At 43.6% G+C, this 20,613-nt stretch overlaps 1 protein-coding gene across 2 annotated transcripts in view; it reads right to left on the bottom strand.

The window, feature by feature from the left end:
* KLHDC8B (kelch domain containing 8B) overlaps positions 1–20,613 on the bottom strand; it is an 80,932-nt gene that overhangs the window by 58,743 nt on the left and 1,576 nt on the right. The window contains exon 2 of one of the 2 annotated variants that reach the window (XM_033926127.1): positions 9,515–10,161. In XM_033926127.1, coding sequence (XP_033782018.1) covers positions 9,515–9,905 — 391 coding nt within the window. In that variant the 5' untranslated portion in view covers positions 9,906–10,161. The remainder of the gene's footprint in view (positions 1–9,514; positions 10,162–20,613) is intronic. The other variant, XM_033926126.1, reaches the window with a different exon arrangement.

Raw genomic sequence — 20,613 nt, 5'->3', positions numbered from 1 at the left:
CTGTGTTAAAATGTGTTTTGAACTCAAGCTAACTGCGCGCTGATGTCAGAGGAGTCTTTACGCACAGCTAATATAAATCCAGTGGTAATAAACAAATTATCTATTCAATGTATCTCAAAAATGATATAGCAGCACTAGAAGAGCGACCAAGATGATAAAGGGGATGGAGCTGCTCGTATGAGGAAAGACTAAGGTGTCAGGTCAAAAGCGCGCCGGGACAAAGGCGCGCGCAGACAATTGAGCGTAGCGCGGAAGCGCACACCGCAGAAAATTACTGTTTTTAGGGCTCTGACGGGGGTGTGTGTGTGGGGGGAACCCCCCCACTTTACTTAATAGAGATCGCGCCACGTTGTGGGGGGTTGTAACCCCCCACATTTTACTGAAAACTTCACTTTTTCCCTGTTTTTAGGGAAAAAGTTAAGTTTACAGTAAAATGTGGAGGGTTACAACCCCCCAAACCCCCCACAACGCCGGCACGATCTCTATTAAGTAAACTGGGGAGGGCTCCCCAACAAAAACCCCCGTCGGAGCCCCTAAAAACTGCACCTCTGTCTTGCGCTCAGTTGTCGGCGCGCGCTTTTGTCTTTCGCGGGGTTGTCTATGAACCAAGACTAAAAAGGTTAGGGCTCTTCAGCTTGGAAAAGAGAAGGCTGAGGTGAGATATGATTGAAGTCTACAAAACTCTGAGTGGAGTAGAACGGGTACAAGTGGATCGATTTTTTTGTTGCATCAAGATTTAGAATCTCTCTTCTTCAGAATCACAGGGCTTTGGAACAACCTTTCTGCCCCACTACGGAATCTGGGCTCCTTCCAACTATTCCGAAAGAATCTAAAACCTAGGCTATTCACAAAAATGTAAGGCTCTCTTCCCCCCTATACTCACCCTCCAACCCCATTATGCTGTTCCTTCCTTGTATTAAGCTTTTGTAAACCGTGCCGAGCTCTATAATTATGGAGAGGATGCGGTATATAAACTTAAGGTTTAGTTTAGTTAAGAAAGACTAGGGGGACACTCGATGAAGTTAGAGAGTAATACTTTTAAAACCAATAGGAGGAAATATTTTTTCACTCAGAATAGTTAAGCTCTGGAATACGTTGCCAGAGGAGGTGGTAAGGACGGTTAATGTAGCTGTCTTTAAGAAAAGTTTGGACAAATTCCTGGAGGAAAAGTCCATAGTCTGCTATTGAGACAGACATGGGGGAAGCCACTGTTTGTCCTAGATCGGTGGCATGGAACACTGCTAGTATTTGGGTTTTTGCCAGGTACTTGTGACTCGGATTGGCTTCTGTGAAGACGGGACTGGGCTAGATGGACCATTGGTCTGATCCAGTAAAGCTATTCTTATGTTCTTAGATGCAAAGGAATAAGCAGAAGATTAACACAGTGTTTTGTAATGCCGGAGCCTTAACGTAAGGTCTGAGGATCCAAATGGAAAGTGATGGTGGGATTTAGCTCGCACCTTTTTCACCTCAAGGTGAGTTATATTCAGTTATAGCTGGCATTTTCTTGTCCCCAGAGGGGTTACGATTTAAGTTTGTACCTGAAGCAATTGAAGGTGAAGTGACTTGCTGAAGGTGACAAGGAAGTTGCTGTGTGATCTGAACCGGGCTTTCCTGGTTATTAGCCTGCAGCTCCAACCATTCGACTTCTCCTCTTTCTTATGCAATCACCATTAGTGAGGATTTGGTGCCTCTTTTGTCTCTTTGCTGTGAGCATGCAGGCCATAAAACATTTTCCATAGTACATTGGGATGTATCCTGCCCTGTTCAGATATCTCCTGAAGACTGCAATGAATTGAAAAAGGGTCAACAGAGTATCAGCCCAGTGGAGCGTGAAGTGCTCACCTCCCACAAGATGAGTTCTAGCGATCTGGTCCAGACAGGTTACAAGTGAGTCGACTTAACATAACCACCTGCCCTCTCCCTTCTTTGATTACTGAATTGGCAGCTTTGCCCGTGACCCTTCAATTACCACCTTTCAGAAGAGGAGAATACTCACAGCGTCACCCTTCTTCGACACTGGGAGTAGCTGGGGGGGTGGGTTGAATTTTTTAAAAGACAGAGCCGAGGGGAGGTGTGCTAGAACCAACCAAGACTGGGCTGTTGATAAATACTTTGGTGCCCACTTCTGCACGGGTGCTGGGATTCTCACAGGTGTTGGTATTGCAAACACATCACAGCATAACTGGATGCTGATACCATTTTTTTTTTTGGTATGCAAAATATTGCTGCAGACCCCATGTGTGCATGTTGTCACCATGTATCACCTAGGCCGGGCTGCGCCCATGCGGGAGTGACCGAAAGAGCCCAGGGCACATGGTGCTGACCGAGCGGTTTATCAGTGCTGATTGGAGTTGGTGGATCAAATGAAAACACACCCAGTTCTGCTTCCAAAACAAAATTCTTTATTCCCTTAGGAACTTCAGCTTTCAAATCTACAATTTGCTTTCACAGTTCCAAAAGAAAAATAAACTTGTGTTCCTCAGTAATAGTCCAAATTGACTCTTCATGACATCAAGGAAATAATAGGCCATGGATTCCAACTACTTTCCAAATACTCTCTTCTAGTTGGATACAGTCTCTTCCAGCAATCACTTCTGGCGGCTTTAGACTGGACCCACCTCTGAGCTCTCTGGATGCAGAGCTCAGGGCAGAAGAGACCTCCTCCCACATTGACCGTTGGCTGTGGTCCCTCCCAAACTAGGGCTCACAATCCAGTCTAAGCCAAAACTTCAAAAGGAAAAAAGGTCTCCCACTATTGCCAAGGCTGGGCAGTGCTAAGTGCCTCAGCCTATAAACTCTGTGGTTCTTGCTCAAAAGAATGCAAGGAACGCTCTCAAACCACTAAGGCTTTCAGTAACCTCTCTTCTGGCTTGAAGGTTACAGAGACAGTCAGCCTATTAACTAGCACAACCCCAACTCAGCCTAACTTCTTTAAACCCCATTGGTTTCCATAGCCCACTGGTCAGAATCATCACTTCCTTCTTTATAGTCCATGGCTTCTTTCTGGTCTACAAAGTCTTCACTGTCTGATGCTTCCCTCATGCACTCCTCTAACATTTCAGCTTTTAAACAATTAGATCTGACCTGGGTGTTAGGCTGAGGGCCATTGCTCCAGGCTCTTGGCCTAGGTCTCCTGTCTCCAGGCCTTCCCCCCTTTCTGAGCACTGCTGCTGGTCCCTATAAGCCTCAGGATAATGAGCAACAGGTGTAGCTTTTCTGCCTAAATTGAGGACTGGAATGTTCCTGGTGTTGCCTGGAATTGTGTTCCCCATGAAGGTCAGATGATGTGTGGTGCATCCTCCCCCTAAGAACACTATCCCAAGTACCTTTAGTTCCCTTCACCCATTGTTCTCCCTTCTCTAACTCCGGCGAAAACAAATAGGTACTTCTTTGCTCTTCACTGAACCTTCCCTGCCTGGCTGTAGTTCTGGGCCGAGGTGTTGATGTGGGTAGTGTTTTATCTCTTTGGGCAAGTATTTTCCCTTGCCTAGCCCTAGGCATAGGCGTCCTTTCACTACCCTGCTCAGTCGCAGGGTCTACCCTGTGACAATGTGTCCTGCATGTAAGCCCATGTTAGTACATAGCCTATTTGCATATTATTTGCTTACTGCAGGGATGCAAATTGACTTTTAATTTGTGCATTTGGAAACCCTCTACTGAGCTACAGCACAGAGCTCTAACTTGTGGCTTTCTACGAATCTGAGAGGAGGGGGGTGCTCACTGTAATTTACCCGTTGATCCATTCATCTAAAGCACAAATACGGGTTTAGAGATATTAGCTCAGTCCAGCAAGTTGTGGGAGGAAGGGGGCCAAGGCAGGAGGGAGTGGGCATCCCTCCTGTTGATCTTCACGGGGGGCCGTCATTGGGAGGGGGCCATTGTCATGGGGGTGAGAAGCAGCACAACTTTTTTTTGTTTTTATGGGGATAGATATTGTACGTGTGTAACACACACATATCAGTGCCCATTAAAAAAAATAAAAGAAAGTCTTCCTGCCCTAAACAGCTGAGTGGCAGGAGGCTGTTTCGGGGCTTCTCCTGCCACTCAGCTGTTCGGGCTTCCCCTGCAAGCTCTGCACATGTGTCAGTCGCTTTTCTAATGACTGATCGGATGGGATTACGGCGGATCTCCGTGAAACTCATTTGCATGTGAAATTGTTTCAACATCGATTGCTGTTTTGAAATCAGACAATTTGCGGGCACTACAATTAGGGTTGCCAGACATCCGGACATGTCCTCTTTTTAGGGGACTGACTGAGTGCCCAGATGGACTTCCCAAAACCCAGACCTCCCAGCTGCAGATGTCAGAAGCATCCACACATGCTTGGAGACCCTCCAGACGCGGCCCAGAGGTTGGAAAACAAAGACAAGGCTTTACGGGAGCGGGGCCATGAGTCCAGGATTCTCCGGAAAAAAATCGGGTAGCCCTAACTATAGGGACATGATGGATTTTACCAGTGATATTAGAGAATCTGGGCACAAGTCACTAATTTCAGGCATCAAAGCAGGTAGATGAATGCTGTTCTCACATACTCTTCAGCTGACAAGAAGTCTGTTACATTCAAATGCTTTCTTACGCCTGCAGGCATAGCACTCTGCTAGATAAAATATAATCACAGAGGTATAAAGACATTTCATAACCAGCAGCAAGTGTCACATTCTAAATTTTGTTCTTTTGGCACCTCCTTGCTTTTTTTTAGGAGCGCGGCCCTTCTCATCCACACACACCACCTCCCCCCCATAAAAAAAATCACTCATCAGACTTTGAAACATGGAAAAGTCAATCCTTTCCTGGAAGCACCCCCAACCAGTCAGTTTTTCAGGATTATCCCATTACAAATGTTTATATCAGAGATCTATGGTACGCCTATTCATTAGGGTAATTCCAAAAACCTGAGTGGCTGGGTGTGCCTTCAGGAGAGGGTTGAAAAGCATTGGCCTAAAGCAGTGTTTCTCAACTCAGTCCTGGAATACCTCCTTGCCAGTCAGGTTTTCGGGATATCCATAATGAATATGCATGAAAGAAATTTGCATATAATGGGAGGCAGTGTATGCAAATCAAGTTTATACATATTCATTATGGATATCCTGAAAACCTGACTGACAAAGCGGTACTCCAGGAATCATTTGAAAAACACTGGCCTAAAGAACTTTGCTTCACAGAAAATGTTTGGTGCAGAAAGAGCCATCCAAGGGATAAAACACACACAAACATAGACACAAACAGAGAAGCATAAATTGCAATACACTGACATACAATCTTATTTTAGCACTGAAAACTACAGGGTGCCAAAATGTTCCAGTTCTGGCCAGTATCTTTGAAAAAAAAACTAATGGGCTTTCATCTTCTCTTTCCTTTCAGCCTTTCTTCTGCCTCAGTGCTCCGTGCTCAGTGTTCGTGACCCATTTCTACCGAAGACACAAGTTCATTACCCTCTCTCCAGCGATGTCCAGCTTCCTAAATGACGGAAAGTCTGCACCATGCAGCTTTCAGAATTGCTACCCTCTCATGCCCCAGTAATGAAAACATAATTCTGAATCACAACCTCTCCCTGCACTAATGTGATACAAAAATCCCCTTAATTAACCTTAACTTTTTCGACATGTCTCTGCAGACTATTTGTCATCTCGTACCATAACTTAATCCCACCCCCCGCCCTCTTAGCTTGAAGCTCTATTCCCCTCCTCCCCCCGGCCTAGACAGCAGTGGGAAATGAGGGCACCTCTCCCTCGAGTCTTTTTGGCTTCATGCCTCCCCCCCCCAGCATCTCTCCCTTTTTCCTTCAACCCCAACTTCTCTTTTTTGCTCTTTCACTCAAGAGGGATGTGGCATAAACACCTTCCTTACTGGCTCTTTTTTTTCCTTCTATTATCATTCTGTATTTTTTTAATATTGTTAACCGAGTCGAGCTCCATCTTTGGTGATGACCCGGAATACAAATAGTTTAGTTTTAGTCTAATTTTAATATCAATTAATGATTAGAATGGTTTTGCCCAGTCCACAATCTGCTCAACTACAATCGACAGACAACTGTGCTTTCTTGCTTTTTTTTTTTTTGCTACTCCTTTTTACTGGAATAAATTACCCTTACATTTATGAAAGAAAAAAAAGCAGATTGACCAGACGAAATCACCATGGCTGCGAACGCACGTGTTTCCAATAACTTTTCTGTTTCATGTCCTATCCACACAAATTTTCAGGACACATCAGGGGTTTCCAAGAAGATCCTGAATGTTTGCAGGGATTTTTGTTTGTATGTGGGCAAAGCACAGCAAATAGTGGCTGAATGACAGTAGGGAACAGGGAGGTGAAGAGAAAAACTTTGAGCTAACAAAAAACGTGGAAAAAAACATGTTCTATAATGTTGGTCATTTGTAGATCATCTAAAGAAGAAATTTATTTGGTACGGAAAGGCTCTTATGCATCATCCTTATATGGCCCAATGAACGATATCACAGCCTATAGACTACAGTTTTTTTTCCAGGACCAGCACTAGAACCCTGTGGTATATTATTAATAACCAGTTGTCAATCTGGCCCATTTATTCAGTGCTCAAGTTGACACTTTGTTACCAAATTGAACTTTATATTAAGAATAAGGTGCCCTTTTCCTAAATTGCACAAGCAATTAGCACATCTGTTAGTGCATAACTGTGATAACCATAGTGTGTGGAAAATGAGTGTGGATAATGCACTGCAGTTAGCACCTCCTAGGGAGCAGTAAGAGCGTCCACGCGGTGAAAAGGAAGGCATTCTCTAAAGGCATCTCCAAAAAGATATAAACAGGATGATGATGGTCTACTTCATAAGGCGTATGGGGACAGACTTAATGATCTCAATCTGTATACTTTGGAGGAAAGGCGGGAGAGGGGAGATATGATAGAGACATTTAAATACCTACTTGGCATAAGGGCGGATTAGGAAAAGTCTTTTTCAATTGAAAGGAAACTCCAGAGTAAAAGGGCATAGGATGAAGTTAAGAGGTTATAGGCTCTGGAGTAATCTAAGGAAATTCTTTTTTACAGAAAGGTGGTAGATGTGTGGAATAGTCTCCCGGTAAAATCATAAGTGTTCGAGGCTTGTGCGGTTGAAGTTGAGCTTACAGGAATAGGGCAGGGACAGCAACAAAACTTATGGGGATGGGTTGGGGGTTGGGGAAATTGAGTTCCTGAGGGGACGGGGACAAATTTCTCCCCAGGTCATTCTCTAATGCCAGAGAGTGCTCTGTCACTAGCTGTGAAAAGGGCAGGTTTAGAAAATTACTTAAGACGCAGTTATTTGTAGATGCCTTTTTCTAGCTACTTCTAGTAAAGCTGATGAACTATTCGCGATCTTTATTATCCAAATTATGGTACCTTTCTGAGGATTGTTTGCATGTTTATTTTATCATCTGTCTATTTTATCATGTATTTGTTTTATCATCTGTCTATTTAAAACATTATGTATGTAAATTATGTAAACCGCTTAGTTTGAAACGATATATAAATTTTAAATAAATAATAAATACATGAGGTTCAATATGGAGGTAGCCCACCTTTGATCGGGGAACATGGTATGAGGTTCTATAAGGACTTCCATGATTACGGTAGGATGGGGGTACGACTATAATCGTCATCTCACAATTCAAACAGCTGCTTTATCAAGATAAGGGATGGCATGAAAACAGCTCAATTCACTAGGAGGCTAATGAACGACAGGGTATGGGGGTTTAATTATGCGACAGGAGAATGACGGCCAGGGGTCAACTCAATGTGCGTGTAACCGGCGACGCCATAGCAACCAACAACACTGTTGCCAGGGTGACTCTCTAAGCCTGAATTATATTCATTCTCAGTCTTGGGTGTTGCTTCCCTGTTCAGTGACATCATGGACAATCAAACTTGAAACTTCCTAGGCGCGAGTCCAGGAAGTGATGTCAGAGAGAGCGCCGATGAGGGCAGCAAACTCATGCCAGGGAAAGTAAAAAAAGGTGCGGAGGAAGGCAAGGGGCGCACGCAGCAAGGAGAGGAGCAGTTTGTGTTTGAAGTGCTTGATGTGGTTAATGTTAGACTTATTTTGAAATTAAAAAAAAGAGGATTGGTGGCAATTTTATGGTCTTATGGCCTGTCTGTTTTCTTACCATTCCGAAAACCCAACTATGCCTAGTCCCGAGAATTTCGGATAAAGGATCTTGTACCTGTACTGGATTCTCCCTCCTCCCCTTAGAACTAGCAGAATTTGCTAGAGTCTTCAGAAAATAAAGAAGGGGGGGGGTCGTTATTCAGCCAGCAGTGATCAGAGTTCTGGGCACCAGCATTGAGTTTCCAGGTTTGTGGAACCAGCTAAAATATAACAGTTAAGGGCCTCTTTTTAACACAGCCGCAGTAGTGATCCTTCCACGGCAAATGCATCGAAGCCTATATGAACTGAGTGGGCTTTAGGTGCATTTGCCACGGGGGAATCGCTACCGCGGCTTTGTAAAAGGAAACCTACTGCATAAAGAAGGGACTGACTTTTAAGCGATCCTATTCGTGCAGTTAACTTGGTAGGTTAAAGTGCTGAATATCAGCACTTACTGAGCCAAGTGCCGACTCCACCCTAGAACACCTCCAAAATAGCCTGTTTTGAGCTCAGTGCTAACCAGATATTTCCAGTGGCACTTACTGATTAAATAATGCTCAAAATGGCCAGTTAGCCCTGAACATGTGACTTTAACTGACCAGGAGCTATTTCTGGCCAGTGGCTTAGTGGTTAGGGCTGCTGCCTCCGCATCCTGAGGTTACAGGTTCAAGCCCACTGCTATTTCCTGTGACCCTGGGCAAGTCACTTACCACTCTATTGCCCCAGGTACATTAGTTAGATTGTGGGCCCACTGGGACAGATAGGGAGAAGTACCTGGTTATAAACAGGGTATAAATCCTAAAAATAAATCAACTTTCATCTGAACTTATTCTTGGGTATCTGTTTCCATTTTGTTCAGATGTATTTAGTTCATTTTGTTCTCATTTCCCCCTCTCATCCTCCATTTTTTTTGGGGGGGGAATCGTTTGTTCTGTGGTGGCTTTTCAGCTGCGCATGGTTTAAAATGATCTGTGCAATGGCTGTATAGAGGGTCTGCTGGGAATCACAGAAGCATTGCATTCATCTGTGTCCACGCTGCTGCTTTAAAACTATGCAGCCACTTTCAGCACTACAGCTGTGAAAAGGATTTGGGAAACATAGGCCTGTGGACTTTTATGCTGTCAATCTGTTGTTACTCATGCTAACAGAGATGCATTTGGAAAAATCGACATCTATATATTCTTAAATAGGGTTACCAGGAAAAGGAGGACAGATTGAGACATCCGGGTTTTACTTCTACTGAAAGCAAGGAAGAAAGATAGAGACATCTGGGCTTAACTTCTATTAAAAGCAATGGAAGTAAAACCCGGATGTCTCAATCCGTCCTCCTTTTTCTGGAGCCATATGGTAACCCTATTCTTAAAGAAGGTCAAGATTTTGATTGTGGAAAGATTTAGCGTTTCTAGACTTACCTTTCACAATGGCTGTAACACCCATGGATGGCTGGGCCAGGGAGGCCTTCTTTTCCCATTTTCCTTCATCTGCATTATATATCTCAACCGATGCCAAGGGACTCTGGTCAGAATTCATGCCTCCAATTATGAGAACCTGCTTCCCCAAGGTGACTGCAGCAGCCCCAGCTCGGGGGGTGGGCAATGGTGGCAACACTACCCACTTTTGAGAGACCACATCCAACATCTCCACTGTGTCCAAAGGAAGTCCTGCTTTGCTGCATCCTCCCACGACAAAGAGGTGCCCATCCTGGTAGACGGGGGTACAGTACACTCGACAGGTAGGCATTGGTGGGAAAACCTCCCAAAATAGGGGCTTGGCACCACTAGCAGCCATGATAGAAACCGGCATGGTAAACTAGGGTAGACAAGTCACATGGGTGGTCCATGTGGAGATGCGATGGCAAAATTCAGTGTCTTTCCAAAGTCCTGATAGTTACCAACCACAAGGAAATGGATACTGCCCAAGGCGCACTGCTGATGTTTTTCCACAAGTAGAAGTTGCCATGACCAGAAGACTTCTTTGCTCCTTTATCATCCTCTCCTTCAACATCCGTACTGTCCAGCTCAATATCCCAGAGACAGAAGAGAAATCTAAAAAGCAAAATCTGAAGAAAGTGAGAGAGTAAGACACTCACAATTGGCAAATTATGATTAGATTAGGAGCCCACTGGGACAGAAAGGAAAAAAATGCTCAAGTATCTGAATAAATTCATGTAAAATGTTCTGAGCATACCTGGGACAGCAGTATACAAAAATAAATAAATAGTATGAAGAGGTTCAGCCTCTGATAACCAGAGCTGCTATTGTGACATCATAATGCCGCATTCCACTAATGTCTAAGAGCCAACCTCATCAGTGATGTCACAATGGCTTGATTGTCCTAGATTTGGCTCACTTTTGCTACATTTCGATTTCTAGAGTGGCGCAGTGGTTAAAGCTACAGCCTTAGCACCCTGAGGTTATGGGTTCAAACCCCCTCTGCTCCTTGTGACCCTGGGCAAATCACTTAATCCCCCCATTGACCCAGGTACATTAGATAGATTGGGAGCCCACAGGGACAGACAGGGAAAAATGCTCCAGTACGTGAATAAATTCTTAGAAACTGTTCTGAGCTCCCTTGGGAGAATGGTATAGAAAACTGAATAATCCAAACTACCACAACCGGACATAGAAGAACCCACACACCATTCACGCACCCCCCAATCAGAGACATCAAACGGAAAAAAAACTGTACGATGGCCTTCTGGCCCAACAAGCAGCAAAACTAGACTACCAACTCTCCAATTTACTGATAACAACCCCAGACTGCAAATCGTTCAGAAAAGAAATACATACCCTGCTATTCAAGAAATCCTTGAAGGCAAAATAACACCCCAAGAATCGCCCCAATTCTCTGAAGCAACCCGCTCTACTCTTTAATTCCTTTGGAAATGGCCAGATAACTCCTTTTGTAATCCGCCTTGAACCACAAGGTAATGGCGGAATAGAAATCACTAATGTAATGTAATGAATTTTATGCAGCCAGTGAGATCATGGGAAGTACACACAGAAAGCATCACTAACCAGAGTTTTGGCAATTTTAAATACAGTAAAACCTTGGTTTGCAAGCATAATTTGTTCCGAAAACATGCTTGTAATCCAAAACACTCGTATATCAAAGCGAATTTCCCCATAAGAAATAATGGAAACTCCCAAACCCAAAAACTTTAATACAAAATACTATACGTACTCGTATTGCAAGACCTTGCTTGTTTAGAACAGTCATTACACTCTGAGAGAGAGAGTGAGAGTGGGAGAGAGAGAGAGGGAAGAACCATCGGCTCAGTTGTGTGATGATGTGATGCATATATACTGTATGTGCTCGTATTGCAAGACCTTGTTTGTATATCAAGTTAAAATACCAAGTTACTTGCAATCCAAGGTTTTACTGTACTGTATTTCACAAATATTTTCAGACTAGCCACTCCAGCGGTTTGTTTCCATCATTTCTAGTTCAATTTGTTCTTATTTATTTATTTATTTATCACAGAAAATCTAAGGAGCTCTGTGCATTTCTGGTTCCGAAATCACATAATGTTGCAGCTCGCCAGGGACAGTACTCACATTCATTCGGTCCTCTGTGTGTAAAGTTTCAAGTTTTATTTAAATTTGATGGTTCGATTAATATTTCTAAGCGAATTACATAAAATATACAATTGAGGTAAAAACATTAAAAATATTAATAAAATTTCTACAATAAATAACACAGGGCAATTTCAAACTGACAATACTGACAAATACTACAAAACAGGAGTGAATTGGAGAGAACGTGAGGGAAAAAGTTACAAAATTTTGATTCCTAGTGCGGAGGAAATGAAGGTTGAAGGGGGGAGGGTAAAAACATTAGGATTTGGGTATAAGAAACTGGAATTAAAATTTACATGGAAGGATGAGAATTTAGAGGTTAAATGCAGCTTTAAAGAGGAATGTTTTTAAATTATTTTTAAATGAGTTGAGATCTTTAGTATTTCTAATATATAAAGGAAGGGTATTCCAAACAAGCGGTGCCTTAACTGAGAAGGTTGCCCAGTGCCCTGGCTTAGACCCTAGTGCAAAAGGTTGCTCGCTCTCTCTTTCTCTTGGACAACTATTTTGATTAGTGGATAATTGGACATGGTCTGAATAAAAAGAGTGAAAAGATCTTACCATCAGGACTCTCCCCCAGGTTTATGGCAAGGAAAACTTATACGAACATAAAGACAATGAACCCCAGATTTCAGCTTCACAATAGAAAGACAAAAGAGTAACATCATCAGGCTGTACCACTAGATTTCAAATGGTCCTTCCTGGCATTCTGTCTTTTTAAGTTGATAGTTTCATCTTTAATAGGTTTGCAGTTCATTTCTGTTCTGCAGACCATTACATGTTAACCCTGTGTCTTCTCTTTTATGCAAAATACATTTTCTATTATTTTCTTCCAGTTGCACAAGACATTCTCCCCCGGTCCAGTTCCCTGGGTAATCACTGAATGTCTGTAATACATTAGCTGATTCTAATTCCTTGATTCCTGTTGTTCCAGTCAAGACAGAACAACATCCCACATGCATTTACTGTATACAGTCCCAGAGACGTCCACATTGGCAGACATGGATCTAGATTTTTATTAGCTTGAGTAGGAAGAATGAAAAGAAAGAACAGTAAAGGGCTAATTATGAGGAACGGAGGATCAGAGCTGCTAAAGGCAAAAATGGTTTTCTTTTTTCGCTGTTGTTGTCTTTGGTTTTCCTTCACACTAGATTGCAAAGCTTTGCCTGGATTCATTCCAATATGCTCCATGAAGAGAGCAGGGGAGCTGTTTAGAAAAGCAGACTCCATTCCAGCAGAGGAAATGGAAATTGTGAGGTGGTTGAGGGCTTGGGGACCCTCTTAACACAGCAGTGCAGAAGCCAGAGTGCTCACGGGCGGCTCTCTATTCACTGTCTCAGGGGAAATTTTCATTAATCATTTTGGAAACACATTACAAGATACATGGGTAAAGAAATGCCCTTGTTCTTTGCCCTTGCTGTTTCTGTAGATGGTTTTGGTTGGGGAAAACCAAGTACCTAGTATTTTGAATGTTTCAATCACGTCCCCTCTGTCTCCTCTTTTCAAGGGAGAAGAGGCCCAGTTTCTCCAATCTCTCAACTCCTCCAGGCCCTTAACCATTTTAATCTCTGGACTAATTCCTCTTACGGCTCGAAATTTTAGAAGGCGAAGGAAGTTTAATTTGCCCGTTGCTACGCAAATCCTCAGCATTTTTTTCTTCTTTGGAGGAAATTCCCCGTAACACACAAAGCACAAGTTTATAATTGTTTCTGTATTTTGGGATGCACTGTACACCGGGTTTTGCACCTGTGCTGAATCTGAATGATTCACTAACTTTGTGACTGGTGGTTGGCTCTGGCTGACCACCAGCTGGAAGGCCAGTGGAATCCCATTTGCCATTATGTGACTCGTTGATTAGCAAACAAGACCGATGAGTAGAGAGTGCAGACTTCTACTCTAGATGCCATTTTGGCAAGGATTGGTTCCATCTGACAGTGTTTAAGGCCAAGTTAAAAGCCCACCTTTTTGAGACTGCTTTCAATTCTTTTTTTTTTTCAATTTTAGTCAGTCTTCTAGAACGTTCTCCCAGGGGAGCTCAGAACGGTTTACAAGCATAATTCCCTGTCTGTCCCGATGGGCTCACAGTCTAGCTAATGTACCTGGGGTAGCTCCTAACTCCTCTCACTTTGGGTTCTGCATCCCTAATCCTATATGTAATGTCTGTCCAAGTTAGATTGTAAGTTCTTCTGAGCAGGGACCATCTATTAAATGACAAAATGTACAGAACTGCGTATGCCTTTCAGCGCTATATAAGTGATAAAATAGTAGTAGCAGTAATAATTTGTTAACTCCAGGTCTCAGACAGTTGCCACAGCCCCATATGGTCAAATTTTCAGTTCTGAAAGTGTTGTCAAGAAATGAAGTCAGCATCTGGCAGGCAGCAAACTACTCATATAAATCATACATAATCAGGCATTGAGAGGGTTTCTCATCCATCAAAATCATGTACCAATTATGATTCTAAGAGTAGAAAAGCAGAGGGAGGTCTAATTTACTAGAGAACTTTACAAGAATATGAACAGGAAGTCAGAGACCTGGGAGCTTTTCTTGATTCTGAAGATGCCCTAAAACTTCAGGCATCTTTAGAAAGTGGCCTAGTGGTTAGAGCTGCTGCTTCAGTCCCCAGCGGTTGCAGGTTCAATTGCCCCAGGTGTGACAGTTAGATCGAGAGCCCCCCTGGATCCGTGGAGGGAAGGTGGTATATCAAATAACCACATGCTTTTTCTCTTTATTAACAAAGGTTTGCTGTCTCCCTAATCAGTTTAGTCAAAGACAGCCATAAATAGCCTCTCCTTTCTTGGACATAAAAAGTCTGAAAGAACAGCTTGGAGAAACAAATTTTGAATATGAGAAGTTGGGGAGGTTAGAAGTAATGGATTTGTGCTAGACATAGCATTTACACTTCTCCCTCCGTATTCGCGGTTTCAGCAATCGCGGTTTCGATTATTCACGTTTTTTAGCTCGCTGGCCCCTCCCCCCAAATTACATCAGCTTTGCATAGAGAAATCGCCGATTCCAAGCGTTTACAGAGAAAATCGCTGATTCCCGGCACTTTCTTCACCATGTTTTGACTCTCCTTCAGGAACAGACCAGGCCTCCCACCATGTTATTCGTGGTTTCACCGTATTCACGATGGTTTTTAATAGAAAACAGCGAGTAACATATGAAAAAGTTATTTGCGGTTCTGTTAATCTCCTATCACAGCGAATACGGAGGGAGAAGTGTACTGTAAACTACAGACCAGGAATATGATCCTTCTGGTTTAATGCTCCTTCTAGCAAAGTAAGATTTACTGTGACCCACCGAGCGAAAAGGTACCAAAAGTGTGATTACAAGTAACAGAGATAAAGGCTATAAAAGTTTGGAGGGGCAACTTTCATTTTTTAGTTTTATTTACTATAGGGTCAGTAGAAAGGGACTATAGAGTAAGACTCCTTTTACAAAGCTGCGGTCGCAAATCCCCCATGGTTAGGGCTGCCAGATTTTCCAATCATTGCTCTCTTAAACACGATTTTAAGAAATTGTGCTGTTTCATGTTTGTTCACTGATTTGTAAGTGTATTTTTGTAACCCGCATAGATTGTTTGGATACGTGGGATAAAAGTTTTTAAATAAATAAATTGCCAGAAGTCCGGGATTTTCATCATCCTCTCCCCCTCTAACACTAACAACATCACCATTAGAGAATGACACGGGGACAAATTTTTCCCCATCCCCCTCCATCTTCATCTGCACAAGCCTCAAACACTTTAAAAGCTTGTGTGGTTAAGGCGGAGCAATGACCAAACTTACGGGGACGGGACAGGGAAATTGAGTTCCTGCAGTCCCCGTGTCATTCTCTAATCATCACATCTCTCCTCTAACTTCTGTGCTAATCTTCCTCAGAAGAGTCTGCAGGAGATAAAACCACTCTTCGGCTCAGATAGTCCTATAGATCAGTGGTTCCCAACCCTGTCCTGGAGGACCACTAGGCCAATCGGGTTTTCAGGCTAGCCCTAATGAATATGCATGAAGCAGATTTGCATGCCTTCCACTTCCATTATATGCAAATCTCTCTCATGCATATTCAGTAGGGCTAGCCTGAAAACTCGATTGGCCTAGTGGTCCTCCAGGACAGGGTTGGGAACCACTGCTATAGATCCTCACACAGAGACTGTCACACAGCATAGTATTATTTCATTCATCTCTTCTGCAAGTCACACTGTGGCACATAACACGTCCCACTGTGTTTTACAATCATGTGGTACTATGCAAGATGTCACTCTCTCCCCGTTCCCATGTCAGCATCCCCAACAGCCTATTCACTTGCCTTATGACATGCAAATCTTTTCAATGTGATCGACTGATTGGCCAGCTATAACATGCTGCTTTAATGCAAAAGCATCTGTAACTCACCATGGCACTAGGATTGTCTGTTAAGGAGAATTTGCATTTGCATATCTAGAGAAATCTTACCCAGCACCATAACTTACGCACTCAGACCATTTTGGGACTGTAGCAAAAGTCTTCAATTAAAAACCTTGTCATGTTTTAATAATTTTATTCCTAAATTAAACAAATTAAGTTACAGGAGCTGGAAAAAAAAATCGTCAAGTGAATATCATTTGACCTAAATGGAAATATCAGAGTTATTTTTAATCCCTACTAGCCTCTGTGTATGTGACTCATGCTTTCACAAAGGACATGTTGACTAATCTATGAAGAATCAGATCTTATGTGAGTTCTGAAGTTCTTGTTATCTCAGAGCACAGTTGCTGCTGGGGGGGGGGGTGTTGGAAACGGAGGAAAAGACCCAGGATGCTGCACATTAACGCTCGTGGCACAGCTGCACTGAAGTGACGATGTTACGGGACAGGAAGATGTAGGATGTCTTATATTATGTATAATCTTATATCCTGCAATATCCTCGCTAGAGTTCTAGGCAGCTTACAGGCAACATATTCTTACGTCGAATTTTGTATAGAGTTAAATATGTTACAAATAATTATAAATGCTGGAAGTTATCAAATTATACAGAAAGTTTCTGAGGTAATCTATCATAAATAGCAGCTGATCATTATCGTAGTCTTTATTTCAGGTGACTTGTCCGAGTCTCTTCAGACCCCTGGTAGGGATTTCTTACAAAGCCATGATTTTAGATTTTTTTGTGAAACGCTGTGTATACTGTGGTTGTGCGAATTTCGATGGGAAGCGGGATCTGCACTTTTGCTGTTTGGTAGTTGAATGATTTGCTGTGAGATGTCTTGTATTTTATATCTTTCAGAGCTGGGAATGGTAGGGTCAGGTTATTAAGAGTTCTGTTGGGCCACAGATCGACCTAACACAGTCGACTCCGCTTAAGTGCACACCCTTGGGTCCGGGTCTCCACGTGCACATAATAGGAGTGGGGGGAGAGGCTGTAGTTAAGCCGGCTCAGTTTAAATATGGCACGTGGGCTGCTGGAGCCTAAAGTCCAGCAAAGCTTTGCTCTAATCGCTTGAGTGGAAGCGGAGCGCTCGCTTTCCCAGCTGTCCCAGCGCTTAAGATGCTGTGTGAAGCCTAGCCATTCCCCGTTTGAACATGATCGCATTTATCCAGAGTGAAAGTAACGTGAAAGAATAGAGGTTGGACCTATGACATCGGTGTGCAAGAGCGGATGGTGTGCTTATCCGAATTGCAAATAAGTTTAAGTTTATTAGGATTTTATATACCGCCTATCAAGGTTTTCTAAGCAGTTTTACAATCATGTACTCAAGCATTTTCCCTATCTGTCCCGGTGGGCTCACAATCTATCTAACGTACCTGGGGCTATGGAGGATTAAGTGACTTGCCCAGGGTCACAAGGAGCAGCACGGGGTAGGCTGTAGCTTCAACCACTGCGCCACACACTCCTCCATTGACTTTAATGTAAAAAAACGGAACCGTGGTAGGAGATTGTGGATAACCGAAGCGTGTGCTTAACCGACGTGCACTCAGGTGGAGTCAACTGTATACAGCAAATGACCTACAGCCTTATCAGCGGTACAGCCAATGGGTGGGGGAGGGGTGAGGAGGGAGGTCCACCCTGTGTGCCATATTGCTGAGGGCCCTGGCACCCCTCCTTGTCTCTGCCCCCCTTCCCTTCCTCTGTACCTCTTGTTGAAGTTGTTGCTTGCGGCGGTCAACAAAGTGCTCTTCGCAACCCCGTCGGCTCTCCGCTGATGTCACTTCCGGGTGCTGCGCCTAGGAAATGACCTCAGAGGGAGAGCCAACGGGGTCGCGAGGAGCACATGGTTGACCATCGCGAGCAACCACTTCAACAAGAGGAAAGGGAAGGGGGGGGGATGTGTGACAGGGAAAGAGCGGAGGGATGGAAACAAAAGCGGGGGAGGGGCACCACCACCCCGGGCGCCTCTCGCCCTCGCTACGCAACTGAGCCTCATAGGAATAACCTCCCGTATCCAAGACAATACCGGACCTTAAAGCGCAGCCTCAAAGCGGTTCTTCACGCAAGCAAACAGTCCAACCATTCCACCAGGCAGATCAAACTTCCGTCACTTAAAAACCCATTTACTGTATTATTATGTATTCCTCTGCAGGAGGGATGGATTTGCCAGTTTTCTTGCAAATAGAGAAATATGCTTTGATAATGTCAGCCTTTTTTAATTTTTTTTGTACACTTTATTTAAGTCAACTTGAAACAAGTTACAAGCAATGGCAACAAACCACTACACAGGGCATCTGCTCATATAATTTGTTTCTGTGCATGCTGTACACTGAATATAAGCCCATAATGCCCCTAAGTGCATATCTTGACAAGTGTTATAAATAAAATCATTTTAAAAAAGCTATAGACAAAAGCTTCTTGAGGAATTCTGCTGATTCATGACCCAATTAACAGACTTTCTGCATGTCACCAGTACCACAGGATGGAATGAGTATCCTGCTTTTATGTATGCAAAGCTCTGATGTTTGCACAGACTCACAATCTTACAATAACTTTACTTTGCAAACACTTGGACACGTTTTGGTAATTAGCATAGCAGATTTGTATGTAAATAGCCATTTCAGGAGCAAATATCAATTTTGCCAAAACAACCGTAGCAGCAGGTGGCAGCCTGTTAAGAAGTTCATAATGTGTGTAGTGCTGTGAGAAAATAGATCCACAATGAGCTGAAAGTTGTTATTTATAAGAAAAAAAGTTAAACAGCATTCTGGTAACTCTGGAATTTCATGAAGCTCAGCACACTGTAGCCCAAGCTCTCTACCTCTGGTCATTTTGCCTGAGATATGAAGTTATAAATGGACATTACGGGTCTCATAACCAAAATATATAAACGTCCAAAAATCCTAATCGCCAGGACATCCAAGTGCCGATAATCGAAACCGTCTTTCTGAACATCTAGCAAGATGTCCTAGTCTCTGTGCGTCCAGGCAGAGCTTGAGATGGGAGTTGTGGAGGCATGTTATGGATGGGCTCTAGGCATACTTAAGGGCAGGTTACACTTGGATGTCTTGCAGGGTGTCAGGTCAAAAGCGCGCCGGGACAAAGGCGCGCGCAGACAATTGAGCATAGCGCGGAGGTGCGCGCCACAAAAAATTACTGTTTTTAGGGCTCCGACAGGGGGGGCGTGGGGGAGAACCCCCCCACTTTACTTAATAGAGATCGCGCCACGTTGTGGGGGGTTGTAACCCCCCACATTTTACTGAAAACTTCACTTTTTCCCTGTTTTTAGGGAAAAAGTTAAGTTTACAGTAAAATGTGGAGGGTTACAACCCCCCAAAACGCCGGCGCGATCTCTATTAAGTAAACTGGGGGGGCTCCCCAACAAAACCCCCCGTCGGAGCCCCTAAAACCTGTAATTTTCTTCGGCGTGCCTCCGTCTTTCGCTCAGTTGTCGGCGCACGCCTTTGTCTTTCGCAGGGTTGTCTATGAACCGTCTTGCAGCGATAATCAAACATTTTACGAGACATCCGGGACGGAACTTAGATGTTCGGAGCTAGACATGTTTTAGAAGTGTCTAAGTGCCATAAAGGTGCACAAACTGACCAGTTCACCACTGCATGCATCAAGGTAAGACACCCCCACACTCCCCAAGTGCTCACTGACCCCCATTTCCATCACACAAAAATGAGAACAAAAAGATACATATCTGGGTCTAGAACAACAGATCGTTGAAGGTTATCATGCCGCTGTACCAGGCCATGGTACGCCCCCACTTGGAATACTGCGCCAAGCACTGGTCGCCGTACTTGAAGAAGGACACAGTACTACTCGAAAGGATCCAGAGAAGAGCGACTAAAATGGTTAAGGGGCTGGAGAGATTAGAGAAACTGGGCCTCTTCTCCCTTGAAAAGAGGAGACTGAGAGGGGACATGATTGAAACATTCAAGATATTGAAGGGAATAGACTTAGTATTTTTATTTATTTATTCACTTTTCTATACCGTTCTCCCAGGGGAGCTCAGAACGGTTTACATGAATCTATTCAGGTACTCAAGCATTTTTCCCTGTCTGTCTACAGGTTGTTCACCCTCTCCAAGGTAGGGAGAACGAGAGGGCACTCTCTAAAATTAAAAGGGGATAGATTCCGTACAAACATAAGGAAGTTCTTCTTCACCCAGAGAATGGTAGAAAACTGGAACGCTCTTCCGGAGGCTGTTATAGGGGAAAACACCCTCCAGGGATTCAAGACAAAGTTAGACAAATTCCTGCTAAACCAGAACGTACGTAGGTAAGGCTAGACTCAGTTAGGGCACTGGTCTTGCAATTCTTATGTTATGTTCTTAACAGCATCTAGTATGGGAAAGACTAGTAGAGTATCAGGTGTGTAAAGTTACCTAGTAAAGTTACCTGGGAGCTGGCCAGAAGATAACACTGGGAGCATCGCACCGCAGGCTGCCTAAAACGGCCAGACGGGCAGGATTCGGCCCATGGGCCTTGAGATTCACACCTGTGCCCTACAACCTATTGCCT

The sequence above is a fragment of the Geotrypetes seraphini genome, chromosome 17 (genome assembly GCF_902459505.1).
Source record: "Geotrypetes seraphini chromosome 17, aGeoSer1.1, whole genome shotgun sequence".
Classification (NCBI taxonomy): Eukaryota; Metazoa; Chordata; class Amphibia; order Gymnophiona; family Dermophiidae; genus Geotrypetes; species Geotrypetes seraphini.
The sequence above is the reverse complement of the archived record's forward strand: the minus strand, read 5'-3'. Positions and strand labels throughout refer to the sequence as shown.